Raw genomic sequence first — 22,965 nt, 5'->3', positions numbered from 1 at the left:
AAATTAAATTGTCCACTAACCTCATCCCAGAAAAACCTAAAAAAAACCAGTTTCGCCACATTTACATATAACAACCCAGCCGTCCATCAGATCGCAAATACTTTAAAGAAGCACAATATCAATATAGCCTTCAGGACAGTTAACACTAATCGAAACATGTTTTTTAACCACAACAAGGTCAATCACAATAGCAACCATTATTCAAGGTCCGGCATATATAAACTAACATGTACACAATGTGGTTTTTCTTATATCGGACAGACTGGCCGCAGCTTTAACACGAGATATCTGGAACATTATAACGCTCAAAAACACAATAAGTACTCAGCGATGAGCCAACATATGAGAGAACCAGGGCATCACTTTACATCCATAGAGAAAGATCTTACCATCATTAGAAGCATAGGTAAAGGGAAATTAATGAATGAACTGGAAAACCTACACATCTTTTTAGACCAAACCTACAATAAAAACAAAAATCTCAACGACGTCAATGAAATTAAAAATCCTTTGTACGAATTAACACCTAGATTAATTAATATCGTGAATTCAGATCAAAACAAAATCCCTCAATTATTTAAATCTCCACACTCAAATGCTTCATCCATCATGCCAAAAGTTAAACCCGCCCATATTGCTTCTAGAAACTCCCCTCCAGCAACAGCACACATGCCCATAGACCAGCCTACCCCCACTCTCCCTCCATGCCCCGCCCCTCCATTACCGCACCATTACAACACCAGGAGTAGAAATGGTGACAAGACAGGCGCTGCCGGAACAGACAGATCCATCTAGTATTAACTGAACAAGTAAGTCACTTTACAGTTAAGAGATGTTAATTTTATACATTTTATCAAAACGCGTGCTCAAAAAAAAAAAAAAAATTTTTTTTAAATTCAAAATTATTTTCTACTTCATTACAGATATTCTTAAGATCCCTCCCAAAGACCAAGCAACACATCAACGGGAACAATTTTCACACAAGACTGTATCAAGTGTCTAGGATGTCTCTTCCCAATTAAGCAGCAGCCTAAAACTATGAAACAGCTAAATATTGTACTCTTGTCAATTCCTTGACATTACATGAGACCCAAAGTCAAGACGCTAACAGTTTCATTCACAACGTTTTTGACCAGTCTACCTACAACAATCGACTTTTGAATCTCCACTTGTACACGACAACACATTTAAATATTAGTTACGTCAAGAACATGAAAATGAAAATCGTGGGTCAAACAAGCTCCAGTTTTAAGATCACCCCTTCTCAAGAAGAAAAAAGAAGATCCGTTTCATTTTATTTTTAGTTTTGAACATTTTAAGTTAACCAGAACTGCCAAGTTAAAACACATTCAATTTAAATTTATATTTTCAATCTTGACCAACCTACAATCAGTTCAAATCTCCTCTTATTGTTGACGACACATCCTGTCACCAGACACGATACGTCAAGTACTTAATATGATATAGGGGTCACATAAACCCCGATTTGCAATCCTCTTCACCGAAAAGAAGATCCATTTTAGTTTTGGACATTTTCCATATTAAATAGATTAGGACCAAAAAACTTTACTGTATTGACTTATGTTTGTATATATTGTATATAATGTATATGTTGTATATAGTGTATATATTAGTATGTTTATATTAGTTAAAAAGGTCCCAAACCTTGACCTAAAGGTTGTTTACAGGCTGAAGATGCCCAAAATAATGGGTGAAACATGTACCTGACCAAATGAGTCTACATAAAATCATGTAGATAATAACCACATTAAACGTGGAAAGTATTGAATAGGTGGTTTTTTTATTTTAATTATCCTTGATATCTATGCCGAAAGAATTATTGTCGTCAAGATAGACACCAAACCAATGCCCACCAAAATAGTGCAGGTCTATATCACTACTAGTTCAGCGGATGATGAAGAAATCGAAAGAATATATGAGGAGATAGAAGATTTAATACAATATGTAAAAGGTGACGAGAATCTAATTGTGATGGGAGACTGGAATGCAGTGGTAGGCCAAGGAAGAGAAGGTAATACAGTAGGAGAATTTGGATTGGGACAAAGGAACGAAAGAGGAAGTCGGCTGGTTGAATTCTGCACTGATCATAATTTAGTCCTTGCCAATACTTGGTTCAAACACCACAAACGACGGCTGTATACGTGGACGAGACCTGGAGACACTGGAAGGTATCAAATAGACTTCATTATGATTAGGCATAGATTCAGAAACCAGGTGTTGGATTGCAAAACTTTCCCAGGAGCAGACGTGGACTCTGACCACAACTTGTTGGTCATGAAATGCCATCTGAAGTTGAAGAAATTGAAGAAAGGAAAGAATGCAAAAAGATGGGATCTAGACAAGTTGAAAGAAAAGAGTGTGAGGGATTGTTTCAAGGAACATGTTGCACAAGGACTAAATGAAAAGGCCGAAGGAAACACTATAGAGGAAGAGTGGAAACTCATGAAAAATGAAGTCAGTAGGGCTGCTGAAGAAATGTTAGGAAGGAAGAAAAGATCAACTAAGAATCAGTGGATAACTCAGGAGATACTAGACCTGATTGATGAACGACGAAAATACAAGAATGCTAGAAATGAAGAGGGCAGAAAAGAATACAGGCGATTAAAGAATGAAGTGGATAGAAAGTGCAAGGTAGCTAAGGAAGAATGGCTGAAGGAGAAGTGCAAGGATGTCGAAGGCTGTATGGTCCTGGGAAAGGTAGATGCTGCATACAGGAAAATCAAGGAAATCTTTGGAGAAAGGAAATGTAGGTGTATGAATATTAAGAGCTCAGATGGAAAGCCACTTCTAGGGAAAGAAGACAAAGCAGAAAGATGGCAGGACTATATCCAGCAGTTGTATGAAGGTAAAGATATAGATAATTTGGTTCTGGAACATGAAGAGGCTGTTGATACTGATGAAATGGGAGACCCAATTTTGAGGTCAGAGTTTGACAGAGCTGTGATTGACCTCAATAGGAACAAGGCACCTGGAATTGATGATATTCCCTCTGAATTACTGACTGCCTTAGGAGAAACCAGCATGGCAAAGTTATTTCATTTAGTGTGTAAGATGTATGAGACAGGAGAAGTCCCATCCGATTTTCGGAAGAATGTTTTTATACCTATTCCCAAGAAAGCCGGTGCTGACAGGTGTGAAAACTACCGCACCATTAGTTTAGTATCTCATGCCTGCAAAATTTTAACACGTATTATTTACAGAAGAATGGAAAAACAAGTTGAAGCTGAGTTGGGAGAAGATCAATTTGCCTTCAGAAGAAATGTAGGAACACGTGAAACAATCCTGACTTTACGTCTGATCTTAGAGGATCGAATCAAGGAGGACAAGCCCACGTACATGGCGTTCATAGATCTAGAAAAGGCATTCGATAATGTTGATTGGACCAAACTATTTATGGTTCTGAAGATGATAGGGATCAGATACCGAGAACGAAGAATTATCTACAATCTGTATAAAAATCAGTCTGCAGTGATAAGAATCGAGGGCTTTGAAAAAGAAGCAACAATCCAGAAAGGAGTGAGGCAAGGTTGCAGTTTGTCCCCGCTCCTTTTCAATGTTTACATAGAACAGGCAGTAAACGAAATCAAAGGGAAATTTGGAAAGGGAATCACAGTCCAAGGAGAGGAAATCAAAACCTTGAGATTTGCCGATGATATTGTTATTTTATCTGAGACTGCAGAAGATCTCGAGAAGTTGCTGAATGGTATGGATGAAGTCTTGGGTAAGGAGTACAAGATGAAAATAAATAAGTCCAAAACAAAAGTAATGGAGTGCAGTCGAATGAAGGCAGGTGATGCAGGAAATATTAGATTAGGAAATGAAGTCTTAAAGGAAGTAGATGAATATTGTTACTTGGGTAGTAAAATAACTAACGATGGCAGAAGTAAGGAGGACATAAAATGCAGACTAGCACAAGCAAGGAAGAGCTTTCTTAAGAATAGAAATTTGCTCACTTCAAATATTGATATCGGAATTAAAAAGATGTTTTTGAAGACTTTCGTGTGGAGCGTGGCATTGTATGGAAGTGAAACATGGATGGTAACTAGCTCAGAAAGAAAGAGAATAGAAGCTTTTGAAATGTGGTGTTACAGAAGAATGCTGAAGGTGAGATGGATAGATCGAATCACGAATAAAGAGATACTGAATCGAATTGGTGAGAGGAGATCGATTTGGCAAAATTTGACGAGAAGAAGAGATAGAATGATAGGACACATCTTAAGACACCCAGGACTTGTTCAGTTGGTTTTTGAAGGAAGTGTAGGTAGTAAGAACGGTAGGGGTAGACCAAGGTATGAATATGACAAGCAGATTAGAGCAGATGTAGGATGCAGTAGTTACGTAGAAATGAAAATGTTAGCACAGGATAGGGTGGCTTGGAGAGCTGCATCAAACCAGTCGATGGACTGATGACTCCAACAACAACAATCAATATGGGTTTCTCCCAAATAGAGGAACTGATAATGCTGTATTTGATGCAGTAATAGATGTTCAAAAGACCTTAGATGAAAATAAATTAGCAGCAGGGCTACTCATAGATCTTAAAAAAGCATTTGACCTGGTTGACCACAAAATACTTCTGAACAAGTTAAAATTAGCAGGAATTAGGGGTTTAGCCCACAAATGTTTCCAAAATTATTTATCAAACCGAACACAATATGTGATGATTAACGATACTAAAAGTTCTAAGCAGCAAACAAAAATGGGAGTACCACAGGGCTCAGTACTAGGTCCTATTCTATTTTTGATTTATATTAATGACATACAATCTTTAACACTAAAGGGAAAATGTAAAGTATTTGCTGATGATATCTTAATAACTTACAAAGGACTATGTGAAACGCAAATTATGGAAGATATAAATTGTGACTTGGACAATTTATCGTACTGGGCTTTATCTCAAAAAATGATCATAAATGTGACTAAAACAAAATACTTAATCTTTCATTAAGATCACAGCGGCTAACACTGTTACCCTAAAGGCAGTGGCGGCTGGTGCAGAAAATCAGCTGTGTGCTGTAACCCATCCGCACTCCAAAAAATAAAAATATTTAGAAACATACCGGTATGAGGTTTTCAAGAGGCTCTCCACTTAGTTTTCCACACTGAACAAACACGCAAACAACCCCAACACATATACACATTCCTCATAGAAAAACTATAAAACTATATAATTAAACACACAATAACACCTGCAATGCCAAAATATTCACGAACTCAAACACTTGGTGTGAGCGCGCAAAAACAGAACTTCCCAATGCCACCAACATCATTGAAATAAAACCAGCAACGGCGTAATGCAAAATTACATGTTATGTTTTTATAGTGACATTTATAAACTAGACAATTAAAGAAAATAACAATATCATGTCCTTATTTTGACAACATAAAAAGTACAATTTTTATAGTTCATCGATTTATAAATGTGGCTATGGAATAGGCATGTCGGTGGTATTCTATCCTCTTTGGTATTAAAAGACCTGGCGGGAACAGCTCGACAGTATTTTGTTTTCCTGTTTGCATTGAGCAATCCCCTCATAGATACTATCGCTGAGTAAAGAGGGTGCCAGCTGCCACCTTCTCATATTGGTCGTAATGCAAGTGTGACTAGTGCTAGTGCTGCCTGTCTGTGGTCGAACGAAAGAATCGCTGTGAATTGATGTCTTGGCGGCTGTTGTTTCCACAGCCTATCTCTCTGTATCGGAAACGTTGGGCACACATGCGCAAAAGGCAGAGCTCCTGGTTTCTGGCTAAAAGCTTAGCTCTCGCTGAGCTGTGACCACACAGCACCCGGCGTGGAGCGCACCAGTAGTTACCTGGTTGTGAGGGGAGTTCACTAATTTCTTATTCTTTGGCTGACGTCTTTTTCAATGCACTGTATTTGATTGTAGATTATAGTTTTAAACTAATTTATTTTTCCAACAGACAGTGTGCTGCAGCACTTCAGCACATAAGGTACGGCCGCCCCTGCCTAAAGGACCAAGTAATGGAATGAGTCAACTCAGCTAATTATCTTGGTATAATATTAGACTCAACACTTTCCTGGAAAAGCCATATTGATTATGTAATCAGCAAAATTACCCCTTTGATAGGAATAATGCACAGATACAGTAATTTTTCTCATCAACAATTGCAGTGTCTATATTATGCAATGATCCACCCACATCTAACATACACAAGCTTTATTTGGGGAAGATGTAGGAAAGATTACATTAATAATTTGGAAATTCTACAAAAAAGAGCCATCAAAATCAAGTATTTATTCCCCTTCCTCAAACCATCACATGAAGTTTTTTCAGAGTCAAATATTCTGCCATTCCATAAACAAATTGCATTTTCATCAGCAGTCTTTATGTATAAGCTAGACAGGAAATTAATCCATTCTACTGTTAACTTCTCCCATTTTAGTGAAATTCATGGATATGAAACTAGAGGATCATTAAGGATATATCCCTCTCACTCCAATTCAGTAAAGTATGGAGTGAAAGGCATAGAATCGTCAATGTTTAGGGAATATAATGTGTTGCCTCCTGTTATAAAGAACTCTAAATCAGTTATATGTTTTAAGAAAAAACTGAAGGGATATTACTCTTTTACAGATATCTTAATATAATTTCTATATAACTTGCTGTAATTAATACAATAATATATATATTGTCCATATTTAATATATTACAGCCATGCAATATCTGAATATACTTCTGAAAATCTGTATTAAAAAAAAAAGTCTTAGTTATCCAAAAATGTACTTGTCACTTTACAGAAAAAAGCTATTATATATGAAATGTAATTATTGTGTCGCCTTAAAAGAAAGTATGTACTGTATTATCCCTACCATGAGGCAGAGGCTCATGGGACTTTTTGTCACCAATAAATAATAATAATTAAAAGAAACATATATGGACCAGAAAGAAATTCCACCTTATCAATACTGTTTATTGTAAATGACACATCAGTACCGGTTTTGACCCTTTTTGGTCATCATCAGCTGAGATATCATGGTTTTACATCTATTAGGCATTGGTTTGTATTGCTTGTCTGAAAAGATGTTGTCATCCATTAACACATCGGATGTCTAATGGGGGTATGAGTTGGATGTATGTTGTCATTTTATTTGTAAGTTTGTGAAGGTAAAATTGTTTATGAGGTTTAAATATGATTGTAAAAACTTAAGCTTAGAAACTAATTGAACATACACATTAAACACATTAAAAACACTAAAATCTGTATAACCCTTGATGGGTTTAAAAGTTCATGTCTTGCGTATTCCTTCTTCAGTTTCCATGTTAGAGTCTTGTAATCATGTGTTTATATCGGTTGTTTTATTGTTTTATATACTAATTGATCTTTTGGTATTTTAAGATTATTATTGATAACTGAAATAAGCATATCAAATAAGACGGTAGGCTTTTTGGATAGATCATTAAGATTGAAATTGGGGTTTTAGTATTGATCCAGTAGAATAAAACATTAGGTCAAGTAGAAGACATTTATTCATTATTTCTTTACCGGGAGGTACACCCCAACGCCGCGCATTTAAATCTTGCACCTAAAAAAGAACTCCTCTACTGGAGAAACCGTGAAGTTGAATCTGAACCAACTTATAAATTTACTCAGAAGATGTCACTACTGTAATTTAACGTAATTTTGTTATTGTGAAGTTTCCTGTATTGTGTGAATTTCTACTTGTTTTGTTTGCCATTTATCAAGAAGTTTGGACACTCTGCCATCGTTGGCACTGCTAAAAACTATGATCATGCACCCTGGTGCGAAGTGAAAGAATTTTTTGATTGAGAGATGTTTTGTAATCATAAGCTTTTTCATTGATTTATTTTTGGGTTGGCAATATTTATCTTTCCTTTCCGCCAGTTTTGAAACTAGCCAATCCCTAATTTCTGTAATTAATTTTCCGCCTATCACAGGCTTCTTCCCCGATTCTGAGTGTCACATTTGAATTTAACCAATAAAATCCTGTGGGTGTGTCTTAATTATTTGTGAAAGGTCTCGAACTTTCCCCGAGGGTTTATAAACTGCAGATTTTCACGTCTCTTGGCCACTTGATCATCATCTAACTAAGTGTGTGTGTCAGGCAGGAGGTGCCTCCTTCATCAGGCAGCAGTTCTTTAGCAAGGTAATGGCCATCTAACATCTTACTTTTTTTGTTAGCTCTGCAGTTTAACCCGAGGGAAAGGTTTGAAACTTTAACTATGTAACCAACTTCTCTAAAATGTAAATCTCCTTTCAGTTCATGTAAAAACTTCATAGACCTTTAACTGTAAATCGGGGATAGAGAGTGATGTACCCTCTTGAGCTCCCCTTCATCTTGGTTTGAGGTGACTACGTTTTTCATTCTGTAGTGTGATAAATTACCTTCTTATACGAGTCACCTCCATAGTTTGGGAATGGCCCCTGTTTCATCGGTTTAGTGCCCCTTAGGTTTTAGAATGCATATTTAGGAGTGCAAGTACTCGCCTCCATTCAATTTGTGTTTCGGGCCATTTACTTAACCTAGGGGCCAATGACCTGCGATGTTAGGCCCCTTAAAACAACAAGCATCATCATCAGCATCATTTACTTAACCTTATTTAATTTATTTTCCGGGTTGAACCGTGTTGTACTTGTACGCATATCACGTACAGTTTGCCGACGTTTCGAATACATTGCAGTATTCTTTGTCAAGGCGACTGAAATACCCCTACTCGATCCGAGGTAATCAGTCTCCCAGGCAGAATTAATTAATGAACGTCGGCAAACTGTACGTGATATGCGTACAAGTACAACACGGTTCAACCCGGAAAATAAATTAAATAATTCTTCACACGTGGTTCATGTTTGTGGGTTACTGTAGTCACGTCCTAGTTCGTGAACCATGGGCAACGGCTGAGTGGCCTAGTAAGTGGTCCTGAGAGTCGGGATACCAGTTGCTATGGAATGGGAGTGGGCATCTCGGACATATTCTGAGTCGTGGTCCTCCTTGTGCTCAGGCGGCTAGGACTATACAATCCACCGGTGGTCCATAACCCGTTAGAGGAGAGATCCTCACTTGGACTATGTGCAAGTAGGGCAGCATCCTGCTTCATGAATCGACCGAGCTCAGAACATTTTAAGCAAGCCTCGGACCTATGGGAGTACCGGAGTCCCACTCCCATTTGACAGGCGAGGGACTCCTTGGAAACAACTTGGCGAACGAAATGGAATTCGATGGGGAGCTATCAATATTAATGGGGCTTATGGAAGAAAGAAAGTAGAACTGGCTGAGTCAGCAAAGAGGATGCATCTGGATGTGCTAGGAGTAAGTGATATTCGGGTAAGGGGAGATAACGAGGAAGAGATAGGAGATTATAAAGTGTACTTGACGGGTGTTAGAAAGGGAAGGGCAGAGTCTGGGGTAGGGCTCTTTATCAGGAATACCATTGCACGGAACATAGTTTCTGTTAGGCACGTAAATGAGCGGATGATGTGGGTAGATTTGTCTGTTGGAGGAATTAGGACTAGAATTGTGTCCGTGTATTCACCATGTGAGGGTGCAGATGAGGATGAAGTTGACAAGTTTTATGAAGCATTGAGTGACATCGTAGTCAGGGTAAACAGCAAGGATAGAATAGTGCTAATGGGCGATTTCAATGCGAGAGTTGGGAATAGAACTGAAGGATACGAAAGGGTGATTGGTAAATGTGGGGAAGATATGGAAGCTAATGGGAATGGGAAGAGTTTGCTGGACTTCTGTGCTAGTATGGGTTTAGCTGTTACAAATACATTCTTCAAGCATAAGGCTATTCACCGCTACACGTGGGAGGCTAGGGGTACCAGATCCATAATAGACTATATCTTAACAGACTTCGAATTCAGGAAATCTGTTAGGAATGTACGAGTTTTCCGGGGATTTTTCGATGATACAGACCACTATCTGATCTGTAGTGAACTAAGTATCTCTAGGCCTAAGGTAGAGAAAGTGAAATCTGTCTGCAAACGAATAAGGGTAGAAAATCTCCAGGACGAGGAAATTAGACGGAAGTACATGGATATGATTAGTGAGAAGTTTCGAACAGTAGACATTAAGCAGGTTCAGGATATAGAAAGTGAATGGGTGGCATATAGGGATGCTGTAGTAGAAACAGCCAGGGAATGCCTTGGAACAACTGTGTGTAAAGACGGGAAAAGGCGAACATCTTGGTGGAATGATGAAGTGAGAGCAGCTTGTAAACGTAAAAAGGAGGCTTATAAGAAATGGCTCCAAACAAGGGCCGAGGCAGATAGGGAGTTGTATGTAGATGAAAGAAACAGAGCGAAACAAATAATTGTTGAATCCAAAAAGAAGTCATGGGAAGATTTTGGTAACAACCTGGAAAGGCTAGGTCAAGCAGCAGGGAAACCTTTCTGGACAGTAATAAAGAATCTTAGGAAGGGAGGGAAAAAGGAAATGAACAGTGTTTTGAGTAATTCAGGTGAACTCATAATAGATCCCAGGGAATCACTGGAGAGGTGGAGGGAATATTTTGAACATCTTCTCAATGTAAAAGGAAATCATCCTGGTGGTGTTGTGAACAGCGAAGCTCAAGGGGAGGAGGGAAATGATGTTGGTGAAATAATGCTTGAGGAAGTGGAAAGGATGGTAAATAAACTCCATTGTCACAAAGCAGCAGGAATAGATGAAATTAGACCTGAAATGGTGAAGTATAGTGGGAAGGCAGGGATGAAATGGCTTCATAGAGTAGTAAAATTAGCGTGGAGTGTTGGTAAGGTACCTTCAGATTGGGCAAAAGCAGTAATTGCACCTATCTATAAGCAAGGGAACAGGAAGGATTGCAACAACTATCGAGGTATCTCACTGATTAGTATACCAGGCAAAGTATTCACTGGCATCTTGGAAGGGAGGGTGCGATCAGTCGTTGAGAGGAAGTTGGATGAAAACCAGTGTGGTTTCAGACCACAGAGAGGCTGTCAGGATCAGATTTTCAGTATGCGCCAGGTAATTGAAAAGTGCTACGAGAGGAATAGGCAGTTGTGTTTATGTTTCGTAGATCTAGAGAAAGCATATGACAGGGTACCGAGGGAAAAGATGTTCGCCATACTGGGGGACTATGGAATTAAAGGCAGATTATTAAAAGCAATCAAAGGCATTTATGTTGACAATTGGGCTTCAGTGAGAATTGATGGCAGAATGAGTTCTTGGTTCAGGGTACTTACAGGGGTTAGACAAGGCTGTAATCTTTCACCTTTGCTGTTTGTAGTTTACATGGATCATCTGCTGAAAGGTATAAAATGGCAGGGAGGGATTCAATTAGGTGGAAATGTAGTAAGCAGTCTGGCCTATGCTGACGACTTGGTCTTAATGGCAGATTGTGCCGAAAGCCTACAGTCTAATATCGTGGAACTTGAAAATAGGTGCAATGAGTATGGTATGAAAATTAGCCTCTCGAAGACTAAATTGATGTCAGTAGGTAAGAAATTGAACAGAATTGAATGTCAGATTGGTGATACAAAGCTAGAACAGGTCGATAATTTCAAGTATTTAGGTTGTGTGTTCTCCCAGGATGGTAATATAGTAAGTGAGATTGAATCAAGGTGCCGTAAAGCTAATGCAGTGAGCTCGCAGCTGCGATCGACTGTATTCTGTAAGAAGGAAGTCAGCTCTCAGACGAAACTATCTTTACATCGGTCTGTTTTCAGACCAACTTTGCTTTACGGGAGCGAAAGCTGGGTGGACTCAAGATATCTTATTCATAAGTTAGAAGTAACAGACATGAAAGTAGCAAGAATGATTGCTGGTACAAACAGGTGGGAACAATGGCAGGAGGGCACTCGGAATGAAGAAATAAAGGCTAATTTAGGAATGAACTCGATGGATGAAGCTGTACGCATAAACCGGCTTCGGTGGTGGGGTCATGTGAGGCGAATGGAGGAGGATAGGTTACCTAGGAGAATAATGGACTCTGCTATGGAGGGTAAGAGAAGTAGAGGTAGACCAAGACGACGATGGTTAGACTCGGTTTCTAACGATTTAAAGATAAGAGGTATAGAACTAAATGAGGCCACAACACTAGTTGCAAATCGAGGATTGTGGCGACGTTTAGTAAATTCACAGAGGCTTGCAGACTGAACGCTGAAAGGCATAACAGTCTATAATGATAATGTATGTATGTATGTATTCTTCACACCGTGGAAGCTTCACTTCTAAAATTTACTTAACCTGTTCTTTTCCGCAACGGCCCAATAGGTTGGGTACTAGATACCTCTGTTTCGAATTTGTAAGTTGTGCCTTGATGGTGAGTGATTGTAATTTTCTGATATCGCCTAAAATAGGCTTGGAAAACTGAGGGCACGTCAGCTCTTTTCTAGTATTGTGAAAGGGCCTCTGGGAGGCTTGATATTGTGTGTTGGGAGCAAGCGCTCCATGTATTGAGGGATTTCTGCCCTTGTGTAAATTTGAGCTAGGAGCTCAGGAACTGTCAAGTGAGGGCTTGAAGCCCAAGATCTGTTTATACCACCAATGTTGTCTCTCCTAGACTTGTTTATGAATTTCTACTTGTACCTGTTACATTGTTATTTGTTGATTTTTGAAATTCTAAAGAAATGTAACCTTTGTTAAAGTTTTAAATCAATTTGTGACATTGTAGTTAGACCCATTCACCCCGGCACCTTCTTTCACCTCTGCATTCCACGGGTAACCCCGCACCAATTTCGACGATGTCTATATCATTATTGATGCCATGGAAGCTGTGTTTGTAGTCATGTATATGCTGTCCTATTGCCAAAAATCTCTTGTATTTGCTAGCATTAACATGCTCGTTGTATCTGATTTTTAAGGATCTCCCCGTTTGCCCAAACATAACTGGGGCAATACATCGTCCTTTCATAATATCATAACTACCATTACCGAAACAGAATGCGCCATACAGAAAATCCCATATGACTTATGAGAAGCGGTCAGACATGAAATCAACAAAAGGATTCCACAATATATCAAAAACATTCACAACAGGCACCTAAATAACAATACCACCAATAAATTGCACCAAACAAACTTAATACAAAATAAAACAGAACAACTTACTTATAATGTAAGCCAATAAAGGTAACACTACTCTCATCATTGACAAGCACGAATACATAGCAAAGACCAAAGAATGCTTCACAGACAACACCTTTTTAATCAAACATAAAGATCCAACCAACAACATACTAAGAAACCTCAAAAGTCTACTTGAGAACACACACTTTCTTCTCGCCTAAACAGAATCCGCAAAACTCATAACAATGAACCCCCAACTACCGACTGCCAAAGCCTACCCCAAAATACATAAAGAAAACACACCAATGAGACCAGTCATAAATTACAGAGCTAGCCTGACCTATAAACTTTCACAATTCATCCAAAAATTCCTTAAAAAGCAAATAAAACGGTACGCACCTGAATAGATTTTTGCAATAGAACTAAAGAATTAAAGATTGAACAACGCCATATCCTTGCTTCTTTTGATATAACAAACATGTATCCAAATATTCCCGCTAAACAAACCATAGAAATAGTCAAATCCAACCTAAAAAACTACAGCAACTTGAGCACTCTAGAAATATAAGAATTCATGAAACTACTTTAATTTGCCATCAATAATAATAATTTTCAATTCTATGATACCATATACCAACAACAGGGCCTACCTATGGTATCTCCTGCCTCTGGCATACTAGCTGAAATGTATATAGACCACCTAGAATACACATCAGTCAGTAAAATAGAAAACATATTCTTCTGGTGTAGATTTGTTGATGATATTTTTGTTGTCATCGACAACAGATCCACTGATGCAAACACCATATTAGACAAACTCAACACATTGGACCCACAGATAAAATTCACTAAAGAGATCGAAAACAACTGCACCTTAAACTACTTGGACTTAACAATAACCAGACATGAAAACCATTTATCTTACAACATCTACTGAAAACCCACACATACCCCAAATACAAAAAAAAATTGATTCCATCCACCCCAACACGCATAAAAGAGCAGCTTATTACTGCATGGTATACAGAGCCTTCAAGATACCGATGATAACATATCATCAAAATGATGAACTACAACTAATCCACGATATATGGATACAGCAAAGAAATGGTCAGTAAAATCATTCACAAAATTAAATTCCAGCCCAAAACCAAACTTACAAAAATAGACAAACCCAAGAAAAATTATGCCTTATTTACCTTTAACAACACACACTTATACCCCCTAACTAATGTCTTTAAGAAGTACAACCTGAAAATGGCATTTAAAACCATGCACAACAGCACCAATGTTATACATAATGCCAAGACAGTCAACAACAACAATAAATGCAACCAACAGGAGTTTACTGCATCAAGTGTAACAATTACAAAACAAATTATATTGGACGTACAGGTAGAAACATCGTATATATTCAACCCTTTACCCTTCCTGCCTTTGAAATGTGGCACCGGCTTGAGACATCACAGGGTCGCTGACTGGGTACTACCCACAGAGACATCTTCGAATATTATAAACTAACCTTAAATTAATTATGCAGGAAGGATAAAAGAGAAGAAAATAAAATAATTAAATAAAAAATCTGAATGAGAACCTTTACGAATACAAATTTTATTGAAAGAATAAACTTTGGCAAAGCAAATACCTCTATACAAATCAATAAACTCTTCGGACCAAATATTGTTTATAACCTTTGTCAACTCCGACTATAAAGTATCAACATCATGACTCATAAAATTCAAATCTTCTTCCAAACACATTATTCAATTTTGATTACTATTTCCTTTCATCTTATTTACCAACTCTACTCCAGTACCTCCAATTTTAATTCAATTCCATTCCACTCATATTTGGTTATCACCATATTTCAAATTTTCCAATAATAAAAAAAATATTATAATAATTTACCATCATAACCTTCGTTAATTTGTCAGAGTGACCTTTGGAACATTAATATACAACCAAAACTTCTTCCATTCATTCTTTGAATAAACAAATTCGTATTTACTCTCTATACCTTCAAATTACTTCATCACTATATTATAAACCTTGTAATTACAATTACTAATTATCAAATTATTTACTTGATTACAACCCTCCATTCTGAAATGTATGAGGCTATGTAAATTCATTAAGCACAACATCCGCCGTGTAATTCATGAACTCATCATTTTAATTAATTAAATTCATTAAATTCATTATAATTCCTAAATACATGGTTATCACGTCATTATAATTGTTACCTCTAAAATCATAAATTTATCCAATTACGTTTGTAAGATTTGGTAATTTAATCCAATTTTTGATATATCATTAAATTATTCATCTCAAAGTTTTATATAAAATAATCCCTATTATTATTTGAGTCCGAAACTATTTTACTTATTCTTTCTCAATACCATCCTCCACTCATATAAATGCTGATAATATGGAACGCACGCGCGAAATCGAAAGTAACCCTGACATAAATAAATTAAATTAATTCACCGATTCATCTAAAATTATAAATATCCCGCATATGCATAATCAGCTGTTTTATCATACACAAAACATATGCCTACCCTGTAGCAAGAAACCTACACTACAATGGTAAATGCACCTTAACCTACACTGATTCGACAAACAATGGGATAGAACCTCATTGTCACAAGTACAAACAACCACGTGAACTGAATTCAACATCGCAAGAAATATTACAACTGCAAATCAGAATTTGCATTGCTCACACACTGAAGAACATATAACATGAACAAACACAACATAATTCCAATCATATAGTCATAGGGAAAATCATTATTCACTGACTCGGCCGGGCATCGAACTCCGACCCTCAGTATGGCATCATTACAGTGACCTATCATCATACTCGCCACAATGAACTGTCACGAAGTATATCTATTATTCTTTAATTTAAATGTGCTGTCCTATGTTCCACAAAACAGAATTATCTTACGAATGACTGTAATATTTTTTACTTGTAAGACCCTACCACAGCTGCCAGGCTCCCTCTAATACACAACACGCCGACCCGGTCTGCTACCTTATCTCACGCCCCGACTCATTTCATTAACACGGCATTTTAACTTGTCCGCACCCAATTAATATTCTCTCTCTCTCCACTCTAAATGAAGCCATATGTTCCTCCACAATATCCTGCGTATTCTTGCTTTCTGTGCGAACAGTAACTAATTATATATAACACTCTCACTGCATCTTATTTGTTCCATATTTCACGTGTATAATTCTACATTTTCTCACTCAACATTATCAGGAACACGTATATCACTATGCCGGTATTTATACATATATGGCGCTACACAATCTCATTGGTTCGACCCCTGCAGTTGGCATTTTGTGTCTTAGAGGCCCTACTTCAACACTAGCTAACTACATCTCGGATAAATTATAGGATGAAACTTATTCCCTACAGCACTTTTTTTTTCATTGGTTAACAATACACGTTACTTACTGATGACATATATATTCAAATCCCACTGTAATGTGCCGGAAAAACCAAGGTTCGAATCTTTGGTCAGTAAAAATTTTCTTGACGAACTTTTCATGCGACATGCCAGGTTAATCTATCTACTCCCTCTGACTAATACCTTACTGATGCCTCCTAAATCACATTAAATATTCACACACATACACGCTAGTGTTTATCAGAAGATCGCGCACTAAGGAAAACCATATTTCACACACGTAATAGAAGATCATTATTTACACACACATTATTTCCTCATTCGCGAAGACCATTTTAAACACACGCTATAATATCACAATATTTACTCCCCCTAGACATCAGTATAAAATTACCTAAAAAACCTAACTATCCTTGCTACAGTACTTAAAGAGAAAATAAACGAATAATCATGCATTAATTTATTTACAAGCTAACAGCTAATCATGCACATGCCAGATATAATGAATCAGGGTACTTATCGATTCGGCGACGCTCCATACTCAGCTCCACGGCCTCATGGTTTCAGGTCGGCCCCATGATGTACTTAAGCCATCATACAGGCGGCCTCAGCACCTGAACCGATACCATTCTTCATAACCATGGTCTTCATTCTTGTGGCTTTAATGAATTCACACGACTTCACTTCTTAATACACAAAATACATATAAAACACAGATATAATTCAATTATTCTAGCACATAAACACTTATTCACACTGGTAGTAAATACTTTGTCTCTGCTCTTTTCCGCGAGTTTAACACGTGGCACTGCAAAGCGTCCTTGCATCGATCTCGCTCCGGTCCTATTTTTCAGTTAATATTGTAAAAATCGCCTTCTTGAGTTTAACCAGATTTTGGTTGTTATTGAATTGAATACATAGTCTATCGGACCCGTAGTATCCTATCGACAACTAGTTAGTGGACTAGGAAATGCTCAAGATTAGGGTTCCTCGTGAACCACATACGCGTTACGTCCGACACGTTCAAATTTCCGTAGCAGAGTGAGTCTTCTGAGCGGCACACGTCCTCTTCATGCACGCCAGCTCCTGGATATGGAACTCGGGGAACCCCATCAACAATGATGTAACATCCCGTCACGTATGCCTGCAATTATTTATTCCAATAAATTATTGCAAATATGCCGTCTTTAATTATTGTTCTCAAAATAGTTTAATATTGTTTTCACATTATCCCCTGGTGGATTTAATTATTTTTGGAGGTCATTTGTACGGCACCCATCTTTAATTTACCCCCATCATTCCAAAACTTGCTACGCTGCTATTCGCTGCCTGAAAGTGCTGCCAACTTAAAACTGGTGACCTTGATCACACACCTCACGGAATATTCCAATACTTCCCATTTCATCATCAAATGACCCTGACACGTGGAACTTATCTTTAAACCTGGGCAAGCGAAATGGCGCCACACATCCGGCCTATAATGAAACTTTGGTTCATTCCCTTATATGCCATCTTTAATTTATAATATTTTAAAGACAATGCTATGAGCCAATTGGGCTCAATATATATATATATATATATATTTTTTTTTTTGTGTGGAACAAATGATCTACGTTATTTAACACAAGTATGTACGTAATAAATTAAAAATGAATATCAAGACCCTTCAGCCAGGAAAGCGCTGGAGTTAATGCTTTCATGAACTCTTCCCAAACACCTGTGAATCTACACTGTGGACACTCCCGAGTGATGTGGTTCATCGTCTGTTCTTGAGCTTCCCACTCGCAAGCAGGTGAATCTAGCCATCCCCATTTGTGCAGCTTTGCTTTGCACCTACCATGACCAGTTCGTACATGGTTTAGTTGGCACCACGTAGCTCTTGGTAGATCAGTTCCTGGAACATGCTAGGAAGGATCATCTAATTGGATTTGACGAGATTATAAGAAATCTCTCCACCCTTCCTTCCAGACTTTGTTGATGTTGAAAGGCCCTGGCTGCTTAATAATGTTATCATCCCAAATAGGCTTCCTGGATTTCAGACGCATGGTTGGTGGATTACTCAGCACTGAGTGAATCGGAAGGTGTTTAAAGTCAGGACAGATGTAAGTTTTCCAAGTTTGGGCAGCAGCTTGTTGTCTTCTCAGTTGAGGAGGTATACTTGCCAGTACGTGCAACCATGGCGCAGGGGTTGATCGTAATGTGCCCGTTACGATCCTTAAGGTCTCATTGAGCTGAGTATCCACTCTGTAGACATGGGCACTTCTATACCATACCAGTGCACAGTATTTGGCAACAGAGTAGACCAGTCCAAGGCTTGCCACATGAAGAGTACTTGCATCAGCACCCCATGTTGTGCCGGCTAGTTTGCGAATGATGTTATTCCTGGTCCTAAGTTTTCCTGCAGTATTCTCAAGGTGTTTTCTGTAAGTCAGAGAGCGGTCCAGAGTAACTCCCAGGTATTTGGGGTTAGGATTGTTTCTCACCCTTTTTCTGCAGAATGTGATGTTCAGCTCTTGTTTGGAGATTCTATTGTTAAGTTGAAAAGCTGTGACCTCTGTTTTTGATGGGTTTGGGCAAAGCCTCCATTGTTTGAAATAGTTTTCTAGTTTTTGTAGATCCTGTGTCAGGATTTCTTCTCCTTCTTCAAGATGGTTAGTTTGAATTGCTATGGCAGAATCATCAGCATAGCAGAACTTACAGGACATTGTTTCTGGTACATCACTTGTATATAGGTTGAGGAACAATGGGGCTAAGACAGATCCATGGGGGAGGATTTTCTTGATGGTGTACGACTTGCTCATCTTGTCACCTGAACACACTCTGAAATATCGATTCCTTAACATGGTAGATAACAGGGCAGTGAGTCCTCTACACGGTAGTGCTTGTTTTATCTTCAACATTAATCCATCAATCCACACTGTATCATACGAAGCAGTTAAGTCGGTGAAAGCCACGGATGTTTTCAATTCTCTTTGGAAACCTGATTCTATAAAGGATGTTAAAGCTAAGACTTGCTCACAACAGCTTCGTTTTTCCCTGAATCCAGCCTGTTCGGGTATTATTCTGCTGTCTAATGTGCAGTATATTCTGTTGTAAATTAGGCGTTCCAGAATTTTATAGCAAACACTGGGGAGTGAAATTGGACAGTAGCTTGCTGGGTCGTCTGCTAGTTTCCCAGGTTTAAGGATTGCGATGATTTTTGCAATTTTGAACTCTGGTTGTGTTTGTCCTTTGGCAAGGATATCTGAGAAGAAATTCCTGAGCCACTTCCTGCCATTACTTCCTTGGTGAAATATAAATTCTGGGAATGTACCATCCAGACCAGCTGCTTTTCCAGATTTCAAAGATCGAATTGCTTGATTGAGTTCAGCACTCGTAAAAGGAGAGGAATGAAATGGGTTATCATCCAGCTGATCATTGATTGCTTTAATACTCTCTTGTATAATTTTGTATTGGCAAGCATCTATCGGAACATCTTCTGACCTCTTTTTAATGTGTTGTGCGATGGAAGATGGATTATGTTCAATTCTGGAAATTGGCAGTGGTGTTGCTGCTCCAAGTTTTCTAAGAAGTGACCAACCTTTGTGACTGGAGTGAGTAAAATCAAGACCTTGTGTTGTGCTATGCCAGTGCTCCCTTCTTTGGGCATTCAAGGATTGTAGAACTGCATGCCCAAGGAAGAATCTCGGTTTCCTTCGTATGCTTTAGCAAGCTCTTCAGTCTCTTCATTCCAGCAAGGAATGTAGTTCCTTCTATACCCACGAGGTATGTTACGTTTTGTTACTCCAATAATTGCTCCAACAAAGCATTTATAATTCTCTAGTTTAGGTGGAATCCAGCGAAGATGAGAATCAACCTCATGAGAATACTTCATCCATTGCGCTTTCTTGAAGTTCCATCTGGGTTTCTGTTTTGTTATAATTAATGGGACTAGTAAACCGATGCTTAAAATAATTGGACGATACTGGCTGCGTGGAAAACCTGATAGTAAATATCTTGTGTGAGGTAAAGGAATATGGTTAGCATCCATTGTTATTAGGCAGAGATCAGGATTGGTGTCTTTACGCCATCTAGCAGAATGGAAAGATTTTTTTGTCTTTTGCATCGTAGGACAGATGAAGTTTGTTCTGGTCCATCCAATCTCATAGCTATTCCCCGTTTTCATCATTTTTATCATACCCCCATGAAGTGTGATGACCTGGATGACTTATGTTTGGAAGAGGGGGATCTGGCCAGCATTCCTGTGGTGGTTTGTACACTGCAGATATTGTTGTTCTCATTACGTTGACAGAGATGATTTCAGTATTACTTTGTCGGTAGCAAGAAGTAACGCTGTAGTGGGATATGTCCTGGAGAATGTTCATGATAGAACCATAAATCTCTGAACCAAGCATGTCTACAATTTTATAACTGGGTATTCTTGCTCTAGAGTCTACCTGATCGTCGTTTAGATCGGTTTCTTGTAGGGCGATGAGATCAATTTTATGTTATTTAGATAATTTACTCAAGTATTCGCATTTATCTTTGGATATGCCTTCAATGTTCAGTTGTAGGACACGGGCACAAGGTCCAATGCATTTTGAGTTCTGTGTGAATTGGCTCTTAAAGAAGCTGTTGGGATAAGTTAGTAGATCATGAAAACCAGGAGAGATAAGAGATCTAGTTTGGTTGCCATTTGTGTAGACTTTCTGCCGACCTGCTCTTGCAGTCCGTTGCCCAGGGTACACCATTTGGAAGTTGTCTACACGTCGTACCGAAAAATTGCCCTTCTTAAGATGGCTGACAAAATGGGCAGGCTCTGTGACCTAGGCAACCGCATGAAAAGAGAGTAGAGTGCACATCTTCTTTGTGGTTTCCATGGTAGTGATGGCAGACGAGACAAAATTGGTGCCAGTTAGGGCAAAATGTTTAAAATAGATATAATGAGTTTCCCTCTAAGTAGTGATATCTGTGGAACGATTGTAGCAGTGAACAAGATGGCAGATATTTAGGGCACAAAACCAATATTATTATTTTTTTTTGCTATTTTGCTTTACGTCGCACCGACACAGATACGTCTTATGGCGACGATGGGATAGGAAAGGCCTAGGAATTGGAAGGAAGTGGCCATGGCCATAATTAAGGTACAGCCCTGGCATTTGCCTGGTGTGAAAATGGGAAACCACGGAAAACCATCTTCAGGGTTGCTGACAGTGGGGCTTGAACCCACTATCTCCCGATTACTGGATACTGGCCGCACTTAAGCGACTGCAGCTATCGATCTTGGTAAACTGATAATAAATATGAACGTGGACCCACTAGATAACATTAACATAAACTTAACATAAAATCACAAATACCCACTGGAAACCACAAACGAAGCGCAGTTCTTCTTTACAGATGGATATAAGATGCACTACAACTGCACATCTTATTCACAATTAGGTATCCGATCATAATCTGCTACAACAAATATTTAAACAAATAAAACAATCATTTTTCATCAATAGGTCAGCACATCAAAGAATTCAAACACAGGTTTACGGACGTCGAGAATGATATGAAAATACTAAATATAAATTCTAAGGGTCCCCTGCTCAACATAACAGAAGATTTCTACATTTCCCTTGACCAGTACGCTAATCCTAACTACAAAGTAAATGGCATTACAGAAAAAACCAATATCATCTTTAACACGTTGGGTGCCACGTGCCGCCATATGGCGTCACGGTGGTCTTCAAATTTGAGATGGCGTGACGCCATATGGCGGCACAGTTGAGTTTCAGCCGATGCGCCGTAGATAATCAGCTGTGACATCTATGCGTGTAAAATTGGAATTACGTGAAGGGCGAACTTCAGGGTCTATTCCAGCTATGTATTTTTACTGTATGCCACCATGTAGCGCCACAGTATTCTTCCGAAGCCACTGACTGGCCAGTGGTCATTGTCACAGGTGAAAGCGCGCCAGGCTTTGTTTATTCCACGTTTACGTACGTATTATCACTCAGTTTATATAGTTGTGCAAAAATATTAAAAAATGGAAGATATTGGTAATAATCTTACAAAGGAACACATACATGTGTTACACTCGGATTCGGTTGAAATTCGGTAGGAATATTCGTGGGAGGCAGTGGAATGCCAAGGTGAAAACTGCATGTACCCAGTGCAAGTTTAAACCCAAAATTGAGCAAATAAAGTCATAAAATTAAAAGTGCCGCGGGAGTTTCGGGGTGTGGCGGAGAGGTAGGGAGGAGCGAAGCAGCAGACGTGAACCAACCGGGCTGCGTCGAGCTGCGCCAGTAGCCAGGTAGCGTGTAGTTAGCGCGTTCCCCTTAACTTCCCGATCAGATGTGCGAAACGTAAATATGAAAACAGCCCATGAAACAAGTGTACAAAAGGACGATGTTTGAACAACGATGCCAATAAGGTTTGAAAAATTACGAGTAACAAGAACTCGGGCATGCCGAGACGCATATTTTCATTGTTTAGAGTTATCAGAAAACTGTTCACAACAATATGTAATGTAATATAAGT

At 38.6% G+C, this 22,965-nt stretch overlaps 1 protein-coding gene across 5 annotated transcripts in view; it reads left to right on the top strand.

Moving 5' to 3' along the window:
• The window catches only part of Pex23 (peroxin 23), a 986,852-nt gene that overhangs the window by 894,683 nt on the left and 69,204 nt on the right, over window positions 1-22,965 (top strand). The window contains exon 21 of one of the 5 annotated variants that reach the window (XM_067142272.2): window positions 5,944-5,973. The exons of the other annotated variants lie outside the window; for them this stretch is intronic. Coding sequence (XP_066998373.2) covers window positions 5,944-5,972 — 29 coding nt within the window. The 3' untranslated portion in view covers window position 5,973. The remainder of the gene's footprint in view (window positions 1-5,943; window positions 5,974-22,965) is intronic. 5 annotated transcript variants of the gene reach the window in all.

This window comes from Anabrus simplex, chromosome 2, assembly GCF_040414725.1.
Source record: "Anabrus simplex isolate iqAnaSimp1 chromosome 2, ASM4041472v1, whole genome shotgun sequence".
Lineage (NCBI taxonomy): Eukaryota > Metazoa > Arthropoda > Insecta > Orthoptera > Tettigoniidae > Anabrus > Anabrus simplex.
Note: the sequence above shows the minus strand (reverse complement) of the source record. Positions and strands in the feature narration are given on the sequence as shown.